At 42.2% G+C, this 12,420-nt stretch overlaps 1 protein-coding gene across 1 annotated transcript in view; it reads left to right on the top strand.

Moving 5' to 3' along the window:
* The first annotated feature begins 4,481 nt into the window (after positions 1-4,481).
* Positions 4,482-12,420, top strand: part of LOC147527758 (transcription initiation factor TFIID subunit 4-like) — a 148,482-nt gene continuing 140,543 nt past the window's right edge. The window contains exons 1-2 of the mRNA XM_086620763.1: positions 4,482-5,646; positions 9,462-9,634. Coding sequence (XP_086476889.1) covers positions 4,482-5,646; positions 9,462-9,634 — 1,338 coding nt within the window. The remainder of the gene's footprint in view (positions 5,647-9,461; positions 9,635-12,420) is intronic.

Raw genomic sequence — 12,420 nt, 5'->3', positions numbered from 1 at the left:
CACACACACGCACAAAACCCCCATGATTTTGAGACTGCACTTGTACACCTTAAGCAAAAATCACAAACAAAGCTTCCTATTGGAACTTTGCCTGTTAAAACATGATACTGCCTCAGGCCCCTCTTTTTATATCTGCAGCCTAAAAATTACATGCAACAAAAAACTAACCTCTGGAAAGGGTACTGAATAGCTTTTGTTGCAGGAACTGGACACCAATATGTTGCAAAGATCCAGCAAGTATTTTGTTCAGAATGGGGCTTTGAAACACAATAGCAAGCCAGATTTTTCTGGGAGGGTCTGCGTATTTCTAAATGGGAGCCGCACTAGACTTCTGGAAACTTTATGCTCAAGTTCAACTGACTGTAAAGTTACGGAGGACCTGAGTGCCTAGGGAGCTTTACTGTGATGTGCTTCTAGCACTACTTGAAAAGATTTTGGAACAAAGTTCTTCAGTTAATGACTGGATGTACATGGCCGTATCAAGTCCATGGGAGACCACTGTTGAAAATCAGCATTTGTAACTCAGCTCAAAGTAAAGCTACTGTTTAGAAAAATAACAAGATACCTATATTCGGTTACAAGGAAGGAGAGAGGGAGTCTCCCTGACCAGTAGAGGCTGGCCTGCAGCTGCTTCTCAACTGTGGCAAAATAACATCTGTTGGAGGAGATGGAGAGCCTAATAACAATCTAGAGGGTCAGCTACAGTCTGTATGACATGGCTTTCCCGCTCCTGCCTCTTCACTGCATCAGCTTCAGATATGGAGGAAAACAGCTTTGGGGAGGGTTGCAAGGAAGATTAGGACCCTGGCTGATGACGAGACAGGACACCATAAGGGGAAGGAAGAAAGGGCGTATCAGTGAGGCCTGCGATACTGCCGAGAGAAGGGGAAGGGGAATACCTTGAAATACAACCACTTGCCCCAAAGACCCATGTGGCTTTACTTCTGGCCAACATCTTCCTAAGTTTTCCCTCATCTGCTTCTCACAAAATTGTAGTAAAAGATTCCCATTTATAGAATTAGGGTTTCAAGGTTATGTGGTGGAACAGGAAAGAAAGACATTTCTTTGAGCTTGGGATACACTAGATAAGTACTTCAGGAGAGAATTCAAGCAGGAAACTGTCAGAGTTTGCTTTTAGGTGTTAACACTTGCAAAGTTTAAGAAAGAGAGAAGTAGACAAGAAGGAATAAAAGAAAAAAAAAAAGAGTCCCCTTGAATAACTTTTTAAGGGTTGAATTGGAACCATCTTGACGTCAAAGTTTCCCAAACCTCTCCATCGAGTCCTGTCTAGATGAGCACAGACAAGTATTTATGATTATGATTAACTTCAAAACAAAAGCTCCCAAATTTCTGTAAGCCACAAATAAAAAAAAAGAATTTCCATTGCAACTGAAATACATGAAACTAAATTTAGAAATATTTCTAGAACAGCTCTTGGTTACTCTAGCCATCTTTGTGCTTTCCAGTTTGTAGAATTTATCATTTCTAATTCACGTTTCAAATCAGCAGTTGAAAGACTATTTTTACAGTGTAAAGTGAATTTCAATTATATACGTCAAGGGTTGTGTAAATTCATTTTAAGAAGCCATCTCAAAATCTTATGTAAACCTGGTAGGAACCATTTTAATGTTAAATTTAAACTTACAATAGTTAAATTGTGTATTTGAACGCACTGGAAGAGTGTATTTGAAATAAACCCATGTCACATACTAGGAAAATGGTGCTCTTTTCTAAGCGCTTTCACGTCTTTAGACGACAAAAAGATACTTGTCTATGTGAACTGTTATTACTCCCAGCAGCTTAACATGGCAGTGGTACTTTGTTATGTAGTGAGCTATTAATGAAAACTTAGGCTGGAAACAGGGTGCAGGGTTGATAACTTGTTAAGTTGCTGTTCAGTTTTGTGGTGCATTATCTTTCACAGGCAATTTTAAAATCATGGTTGGAAGTTAACTTTCCCAGCAGACATTCTCTACTTCAAACAAAAAATAACTCAGGAAAGATTGTATTTAAGAGATCAGATGAGATGATCACAGTGGTCTCTTCGATTTTTTTATTCTATACATATTTAACTCCTAAAAATTAAAGAGCAACAAATATGTTCAGAAATGTTTTCTATGATGTATGTATGTAAATACTTGAAAAAAAATATAATAAAAGGATGAATACAAAAGTTCCCAGAGATTCTGTACTTGACTAGAAGTCTCATTCCCTACGTAAAAGCACAAGCCCAAAGCCAGTTTCAGCAACAAGTTTCTATACATTCTTATGTATGCCATCACTTCTTGACTTGAAAGGAGTCCAATGTGCATCAGTATACATCATGTTTTATTAAAATATTCTATTTTACTTCCTTATTCAGTGTGTTCATATATATAAAATGGCTCAATTAAGAGGAGGGAGTAGGAAGAAATGTGAATTCATGTTTTACAGATTACTCACCCACAAACATACTTTAAAACTGTAATTAAAAGTAGGTAATTTTTTAAGTTTTGAAACCTATCACATAAATCATGACTTGCCATTTTCTCCTTATGATGGGAAGATTACTTTTTATCTTCTAAAGTTACGAAGCAATAAAGTTTTCCTTCCAGGTGGTTTTTATGGAGACATCTAGTTTAATGCCACAGTGTTAGAAATATGTACACTAAAACTTTTTTCATAGTCAGGGCTAGTTGCAGAATCATAGGTCTAACTTTTCATTCTCTTATAAAAACTGTGGAGATAATAGTATGCAAATGAAGTCCAGGATCAGGGCAAATAAGTGAAGGAAGCATGGAATCTTCTCTGATAAAATTAATAAAATGTGGGACTCTTAATAATATTGGATAGATTCTGATATTTTTCCAACCCAAATGAATATTCTTTATTTTTGTGCAATAGCAAATTGAGTAATGGTCTACTATGGTTTAATTACATTTCCAGGTATAAACATAAAAATCCAAATTTCATTCAGCTGTAGCATTCCATAAAAGCAATACTCATTAGCTAAGCAAAATTTTGATGTATAGATCTCCTGCATACACTTAATACTGTGCTTTCATATTCACTTACTGCACTGTCTCCCGTTTATACATCCTCACCACACCTTTGGGCTTTCAGGACTTCTATTGGCCACTCACTTTATATAAGAAATATGCACTGGTTTAATTTCAGGACGCATGTAATCTTAATTAAACTGGTGCAACCTATTTTTAATGCATTTTAAAAGTGGTTTATTTTGTTTCATCATAAACTTGCTCCTAAAGGTATAAACCATCAGGAAAAACTACCCTAAATAAAAACGTAACCTAAATTGAGAGGAAAGTCTGTAACAAACCAGTTAGTAGCAGTTCAGTCGTGTCACTCAAGCAAGTCACACAATGTATGACTTAACAGATTGAGCCTGGGAATCACGGTTAGCCCTTCACTTGCTTCCACTGGTGCATTGTGCAATTGTAGGTAGGCTATTCACTGCTGCCCCTTTTTCAATTTTGTGGAAAACACTGAAAATCACAAAATGAAGAATGAGTCACCATTTCAGGCCACAAAGCAGTAGCGCAAATACATCCAAGTTTGCAAACATCCATACTATTGCAGGCCGGCGGAGACAGATAATGGAATCAAAGCTGCTTTTGGCTGGCAGCTTGACAAATCCATGCTGGTTACCACTTGTGTGCAAGAACAGATGCAATGAACTGTGCTAATTCAGGAGAAAAATTCTTTATTTTGAAGGTGTCACCAAAGAAAGTGCCCTGTCATTAGCAAAGAAATGATGGGTTAGGACCACCGTCTTTCTCTTAATATTTCTGAATGCATGAGGCAAGCATTGATGGGAAAACGGCGTACAAGAACGCAACGGCGAAAGTGTTAGCAACAAAATAAACCACCTCAGATTTCCTGTGGGGATGCTGACGAACACAGTATGCCAGAGCAGCTGCTGTGACGATGCCAAGAATCCTACTGTGGGTTTACAAGTCTGCTGTTAACGGTGTGAGCGGCACTTGAAGTCGCCTCCTTCGAAGGGGCCAGTGTAAGGCTGCTGAGCCACCTCGGCCGGCTGCACGCGTGCTTCCAGTTCTCCCTGTAAGTCCCTGCAGACACAGTTAATGGCAGGCTCTTACACAGCCTCCCCTGCCTCGCTGAGGCACCTGCCCGCACACACCGTCGCCTCTCGGCTTCCCGCGGCGGCCGGGGACTGGCCTGCCGCCCTCTCGCCAACGCCCCCGGGCCCTCTCCCTCACAGCTGTCCCCGGCTCAGACCGCTCAGGCCGCGGGGCCGTTCCCGAGCCCTGCCGGCCGGAATCCGCAGGAGCGCGGCAGATCTCGCCGGGCCTCGAAGGGCGCGGGGGCGGGCGCAGCCGCGGGGCCCGCCACGACTCGGCGGCTGCACCCGCCCCGCCGGCGGGGGAGGAGGAAGCTGGCCCCTCCCAGCATGCCCAGCGCGCGGCAGAGGCCGGCGCGCCTGCGCGCTGCGCGGCCGGCTCCCAGCTCAGCGCAAGATGGCGGCGGGCGCCTCGGACCCCCTGGAAGAGATGCTGCTCTTCTCCGAGGAGGTGGACGAGAAGGCGGTCAGCGACCTGGTGGGCTCCTTGGAATCGCAGCTGGCCGGCAGCCGGGGCTCCGCCGAGGGGCCCCAGCCCAGGACCTCCTCGCCGTCCCAGCAGCCGCAGCAGCAGCAGCACCAGGGGAGCCTAGCGGGGGGCAGCAGCCCCGTCCGGCAGCAGCAAGGGCATCCCGCGCCTCCGCCCGCTCCCGCGGCAGAGGAGGCGGCGGGGTGCCCCGGAGCCGCGGAGAGCCGAGCCCCTGCCCAGGGGCCGCTCCCGTCCCCGTCCCCCCCGGCAGCGGCGGCGGCGGCAGCGGCGGCGGCGGCGGGGAGGGGAGTGAGTGTAAACAGTAGTAGTGTGCAGCAATCACATGGAGCGGCTCTCCTCAGCGGCGGCGGCAGCAGTCCTGGCGCGCCCGTCGCCCCTGCCCCGCCGCAGCCCGCCGCCCCCCCGGCCGCCGGCGCCCCTGCCCCGCCTGTCAACAACCATGTGGCTGCCGGCGCCGCTGCCCGGGACGCGGGGAGCCCCGGCCCCGGCGGCAGCCCGCCCGCCGCCGACAGCGCACCACCGCAGCGCACCGAGGCCGCGGCCACCGCGAGGGGGAGCGGGACCTCGGCGGGGGGCGGCGGGACGGCGGGAGCGGCGGAGGGCGCCGCCGCGACCGCGCCGCTCCCCGGCGAGGCGGCGCCCAACGGGGAGGGCGCCGGGGGCCGGCCGGCGGCAGCCCCGCCAGTCAGCAGCCACGGCAGAGCCGACGCCGCTACAGCACAGACCAAGCCCGCGCACGGCGCGTTCCCCGCAGTACACGCACTCAGTAACTCCGCCAGCCCCGCGCCCGCCGCTGCCGGCGCGGCCGCCCCGCCGGGACAAGGCTCGGTCGCCAACTGCGCCCCGCCGGCCTCCGCCGCCGCGGCCCCCGGTGCCGCACCCAAGCCGGCGGTGAGCGCCGCGGGCGTCGCCAAGGCGGCCGCTGCCCTGCCCGTCGCCCCCGCGGCCCCCCAGGCCCTGTCGCCCAGGCCGGCGCTGGGCGCTGCCCCCAGGATCGTGGCTCCTCAGCTGATCGTGAGGCCGCCCCAGCAGACCACCATCCAGCTGCCCCCCGGCTTCACCATCCCGCCCGGTAAGTGGCAGCTCAGGAGCCGCGGGCTCGCCGTTCTGTCTAACCTTTTTTTTCTTGGCGGAGGGTTTGGTGTTTTTTTTTTTTTTCCCCAAAGTTGTCTTCCCGCTGCTCGACGCGCTGGAAACAAAAGAAGAGCCACCTGTCTGCGGGCGACGTCTGACGAACGGGCTGCCGTTAATGAGGATGTAATTGGTGCGGGACGGGCGGTTGCTAATGGGAAGTAATTGTGACGTTTGGTTGGTGAGTTTTTGGTCTTGGGGAGGGAGCGGCAGCCACGGTAAGTTACTTTGTAACGGTGTGATGAGCAGTTGGGCAGCAGGTAAAAAGCTGAGGTGTTAGAATGATTTTATGTATGTTTTGAAGGACTCATTTTCTGCTTTACTCTTGATAGTCTTGAAAAGTTTTCCTTCTTCAGAGAGTGTCTTCTGCTGCGTATCAGGTGGCAAGATACAGGCTAATTTGCCTAGTTTAGTTTAAAATGTTTCATTTCAGTAAGTGTGATGATGTCCGCTGCTCTGTCTGGGCAGTCTTTACATCACTGGATTTGCACTCTAACTCTGAAGTAACTGTTCTATACTGTCTATTCTCCTTTTAGTTTCTTAACTTTCAGTGCTAAAAATGGAACTTCAGTCAGGCTGTGAACTAACTGAAACAGCATCCCTTCATCCTGGTGATTTCTGTTCTAACTGTATGTTGCTTCATCTGAAGCTGTGAAGGGTTCTGTGGTCCCCTACGTAGATTTTCATGTTGCAAAAAGTTGGTAACTTTGTGTCGTCTTGATTCAGGAGATCGTTTATCATTTGAACTAACTTTTATTTTTTTGCTATTAATACTGTTAGCATGGTAATGTGGAGATATTGATGTAGTCTGAAATAACTTATTTCTTCCACCATGCATCTTAAAATGGTTGATATTTATTTGCTCAGATAAGTGGAGGAAAAATGTGATGGTGTAGAGGCTTGCTTCGAAGTGAACTTTTAGTAGTTGTGTCTTTGGCCATAGTTTATGAAACTCCTGCTCCAAATTCTGGTGCTCCAACCAGATAAAGCTCAGTAGTTTCACAAAGACTTAAGTAACTTAAAACAGCTAAGAGGTTGCTATTCAGGCTCATTAGCGCCTTTAGCCTTTAGTTTCCTGGTTTCTGAAGTTTATTGTGTCAATACTTTATTTTGCTACTTAATTTTCGAACAGAAGAGGAAAACAGAGCCCTTGAAAGCAGTCTAGTCCAAGGTTTAGGAAACCCTGTGGAAATAATACTGTGGAAAGTTACAACTTTATATTATCACAAGGTAGTTTGAAATCTGTTAAATTTGCATAAACATGAAGATAGTACATTCTAAGATGAAGGTATTCAGAAAATACAATGTTATTTTTGAGTATTTACTGTTTAAATTAGTGGATCATTTATAATTAATTTTGGAAGTCCTATATTGTAAACTTCTATCTAAAGTAGAAATTTAGAATCAGTTTTTGAGAATAGGTTAGTTTAGCATCTAATACTCGTAAGTTGTGTATTTCATCTTTATGTGGCTGACAGTAAGGAAAAATTAATCTGATAATTTAACTAGATTCTAATTTGTACGTACTGTTCAGTAAAAAAAAAATTAAAGTCATCCAAACTGAATTAAAATATAACATTATTACATGAACTTTTAAGCATATATAGTGGTATATTACGTCTACAACTTCTATTGAAACTGTGGCATGTGTTGCAATTAATTTATCCATTCCATTAATTTTTTTTTAATTTGGAATGAGTTTCAGAAAATTGGAAGATAAATTAACAAAACACCTGTGAATCAATGTAATGCAAATAGAACGTGTGTTTTTCAGTGCATGGTAGGTGTTATCCTATGAGGATTTTTATATAAGGTGCACAAAATACTCAGAGGAGTGATACCTGTTTAGGCAGTTGGCAGTGTACAAATTTTTGTGTGTCCACATGGTTTAGGAGTGGCATATATCAAATATGTCACGTGCTTACAGAATTTTCTGCAAATATAAAGCCTGAGGTTTGGTGTTTGAAGGGCCAGTGAACCTAAAATGCTATCTTTTGAAAGAACTTTCATGTTTTGTTTGTGTTTGTTTTGGTTTGGTTTGTTTTTTTCCCAAGTCTTTTAAAAATTATTCTCTGGGCTTTGAAAGAGTTAGGATCATGTCTTTTAGATGTGGTCCTTGCTGTAACTATGCCTTTTACCTTGAACCTTGATTTCCACAAGTCTTTTTTTGTAGTGGCAGAAATTTGCCTTCTCTTTGTGATTTTAGCAGTGACCATTTGCTGCGAACACCTAAGACTAACTGAACGAGGACTTTTATTGGTGCTGCAGTTTGCTCAAGTGTTCATCCCAGGACTGGGATTTGTATTACTATGTCAGACACTGAAAGCAAGACTTTCTTGGTGTAAGAGGCTTTTGAAATTTGTTACTTGCTTGATCCAATACTTTTCTAATTTCTAGATCCTCAGGATATGTTGCAAACAGTGTCCATTTACTGAGGTGTTTTTTTTTTTTTTCTGGAAAGCTAATAATTAGAAGTGGATGTAAACTTTTGCCTTCTATATTTTCCCTTGAAAAGTTAAAAAATATATATGAAGCAATTTACACATAGAGATAAGTTGCAGAAACAACATCTACTGACTTTATGAACAGAATAAAAGTTAACTTTCTAGATCCTTATTTTTTGGTTCTCCAGTAGTTACAGACAAGATATTTTTCTGTTTATAGACCAATCGTATCCTATGTTGTATCCTACCTAGGTTAAATTATTAAAATGTATTCTGGAACTAACTTGGAAATTCTTGTAAAATAATCTGACTGGGGAGCTGCTGATTAATTCTGAGAAAACTGGAGGAAGCACACCGCATGCTCTTCAGTCATCTTGAATAAGTGTGAAGCTCCTGATGATCCAGGGACCAACTTAACTGTTGTCTCCTCTTTTCTGTCCTGCTGATTGTGGAAAACTTAGGCCAGTTACACTTAGGGCAAAACGTGATGCACTGACTGTATTGTGTAGAAGGTCTCTATTTGCGAAATGTGTTACTAGAAAATAACTGAATATATTATCATTTACTTCCAGTAATTCTTAGAAAACACTTGCCGAGTGCTCTGTTAATTAGAAAACAATTCCTTTGGTGTTTTCCTAAAATATCTGCACTTGTATCCTTGTGCTGAGGAGTAGTTGTGTTGGTTCTCTTAGTATGATGATATTTTTTCTTGCTGTCTAAACCACGGATGTTGCCTCCCAAAATACGATGATGGTGGGTGCCAAATAAATCCATGTGTTAATACTTGAGAATTAACTAAAGCTCAAATATTGTGTACTCAGAAATGTGTCTGGCTTAATGTTTGTGTGTATGTATCCCCTAAAGGTGTTGTTTTAGTGAAGCTTTCACGTCACTGTCCCTGATATGTTCATACTGAATTCTGTTCTCAACTACTGGATTGACATTACAGTTTACTTTTAATGACTATTTCTTTGTAATTTTGTTATGTTGACCCTGCCTAGACTGCTGAAAGTGACTGTGCACCTATACACTCAAGTGACTGTTTTTTTCATCACTGTTATCCATAAACTGCAGTTACTTGCATTTCAAACTGAATTGGGTAATAGTTTTTGCCTGCTAGTAGGGGCTTCTTTTCTTCTTTGAAATAAAATCTCACGTTACATCAGCATGAAAAAAAAAAGATACAGTGTAGAGAGAAATGCACAGTGCTATACATTAAATTTATTCTGTATTCTGTAGTTAGATAGATCTTTTTATACTATTTTTCATACTATTCCTTACTCTATAGTTATTGTTACTTTGTTCTCATTAGGTATGGTCTTGGTGCGCACGGATGCTGGACAGCTTGTAATGGTGCCTCAGCAGGCTCTAGCACAGGCTCAAATGCAGGCTCAAGTACAAACCCAGGCACAGGGTCCTACCAGCATTTCACCCAGACTTTCAGTGCCCACAACTGGCCCTGTTTTTCGCCTATCAACTTCTCAGGTACGTTTGACTTGATTTCACTTCTGTGCATTATGTTTTCCTCCCTCTTACATATTATTAGCTCGTATGATTTGCAAATGTGCTTTCCTCCCCTTTTTTTGTTGTGAAAACGAGAAACACTTACTTAAATGCAGTTTATTTTCTGTGGCCTAGGATTTTTTTTTTTGTATTTCAGAAAAAAACCTACTTTATAGAGTCTCTCAAGATCTTGTTCAGACTGTGAGATCATTGGAGGCTAGAAGGTTCAGTCTTAGCCAGAAGTTAGTTTGGACTGTATACCACTGGTTCAGTAAGTGCCCCTTGTTCCTCTGCATCAGAAGCATTGTGATATCCCAGCATGCTGAATGGATGCACAGGATAGCTAGATTTCACTAGAAATTAGAAAAGAAAAAGCCAAGCGTATTCAATACAAGGATTTGCAGTAATTAACTTCTACAATGCGCCTTATTCAAAAGAAGGGTTTGATTCCTTTGATTCACCTCTGGCTGTGATTTGTTTACACTTAAGTTTTGTTTGTGTTAGGACTGCTTTTCCTTTTTTAGATGGATTGACAGGATAGCATGCTTTCCTACCCCAAACTCTTTAGTAGAGTCTGTTTATTTCAACTCAGAACTGATTTATTTTCAAGAGTGAAGGTGTAAGTTTTTAAATTACTTGGTAGGCTACATTGGTTTAAAATTTTGTAGGGAGGCTGTTTGGCTTCGGGCCGTTTGGGGCTGGAGCTGAAGTATCTTGCTAAAATGTAGAAGCAGATGTCTTGGAATATTAGTACAGGGCAACTGTGCCACAGTAATAATAGGTAGAGTTTAAGGTAGTTTTGCCTAAGTGTTTGCAGAAGTTTTAAGTAGTTTGGAGTGGAAAGAAATGAAGAGGATATCTTTGTAGTTTTTTAATTGATTGTTGTATAGGTTGTTTGAAATAACTTAAGCATGTATTTCCCAATGTTTAGCATTTGATTACTGACCCATTATATGCTTTGTGCATTACACCATATTTATAGTCTAAAAGATTATTAATTCAAACCCAAAAATAATGATTAACTTTTCAGAAGACAAGGAAGCCAGAATACAATTGAAGACTTGAAAATACATTGCTAACATGAGGCAATCTAAAACACAGAGTAGCCAAATAGAATGTAAGTTTTAGAAATGAGTGTCACAAGGAAGACTGTAGCTCAATGGAATGTATCTCAGGAAAGACAGAAGGAAAAGCCTGGAAACACCGGGAGAACTTTATGCTCTCAGAAAATAGCTGAGTGCAGTATTGGATGGAATTTGGAAAAGAACTTTTCACAGAAAAGGCAGCCATTCAATGTTTAAATTTGTGAAATCTGGAAGGATAAAAAGACTTGTAGAAGCCTTCAAAGATAAATGTCTTTCAGGAAAAACAAACACAGATAAACCTGTGTTAATTTCGAGATTTTTTTGACTAGTTTGACAAGAACAAAATCCAAACAAGTTCTTCTTTTCAGTTTGTATGTCTTTAGTTGTTTGGAGCTTTCTTTGTAAGTAAGTACAATCAGTTCTTTAGTAGTGACTGCAAGGGACTGTATAGCACGTATTCTAGCAATGAATCCTGAGACAAGTGCATAGCATAAATGCAAACCAAAAATTAAGGAGTGGAAATGTACTAAGAATATGATCTCAGTCAGTTAAAATAAGTTCATTTTAGCTGTTTCTGTTTCACACTGTTTTCACGTAACTTTAGCTGCTGTAGCCAGCATACAGAATTAAAATTTAGAGTGGAAACTTTCATAGCATATTAAATATTAACAAATTGCCTGTACTTTGAAAATATTTGAGGAATAAATTTTTGCTGTACAAAGAATCTTAGGAAGCATACAAAAACGTAGACTAACCGCTTGGCTGTGTGCTCAGGCTTTATTAGAAGACTGAGTTTGAATCCCAAAGTGAACCTTAAGGTGTGTGCACAGCACATGTTGGGAGTGGATCGTGTTGGCCTCAGGCAGCTGTTCTCTAGTTATATGAAGCAGTTAAGGTTCCAGAAAGAACATAATCAGACTTGCTGGATTTATAGAAAAATACACCTGTGAGGATACTGTGTGTTCATGCGTTTGTAGAAATACCTAAAATCTGAAGGAGTTCAAGTGTTAGAAAGATGTAATTGTTTTTGTGCAGAGTTCTGCCCAGATAAGTACCCCACTGTATTATAGATATTCCTTTACACTTGTTAGTGCTAATAAGCTGGTCGAGAATAGAGGGAGCCAGCAAGGCCTTATGAATGATAAACATCTTGCAGGATGCAAAAAGTTTGATTATTTTAGTGTAGCAGGATTAGAATCATGGTATTGTAGCTTGTCAGGATTCATCTCCTTTGATAAATCTTTGTGGTAGCTGCCCAAACTGTACTGCATGATTTCTTTATTTGTTGTAATTAAAAGTTAATATTGTCCTTGGGAAACGTCCATTGAACTTCCATGACTCTGCATGTGTTCTGCAGACTCTTCTTTCATTGTTACAGTGCTGATGTTTTATATATGTTTGACCTTAGAGTGCTCTTTTAAAATAATGATTGACAGACTTTTAAAACCAGATCATAAAAGTTTCAATTCTAAAGGTTTATGGTATCAGAACTAGACACTAGACTTTTATTTTATTAAGTGGATGGTTTATCACCAGAGACTACTCGGTTTTCTGGGGAGAATGTCCAATGACAAATACTATGCTAACATTTTAGAAGTGCCAGTTATTTGTTTGAGTAGTCACTATGATTAATCAAGAAAAAGGATCAAGTTCTAAAATACAGGACATTGTGTGTACCAAGAA

This window comes from Tauraco erythrolophus, chromosome 15, assembly GCF_009769465.1.
Source record: "Tauraco erythrolophus isolate bTauEry1 chromosome 15, bTauEry1.pri, whole genome shotgun sequence".
NCBI classification, from domain to species: Eukaryota; Metazoa; Chordata; class Aves; order Musophagiformes; family Musophagidae; genus Tauraco; species Tauraco erythrolophus.
Note: the sequence above shows the minus strand (reverse complement) of the source record. Positions and strands in the feature narration are given on the sequence as shown.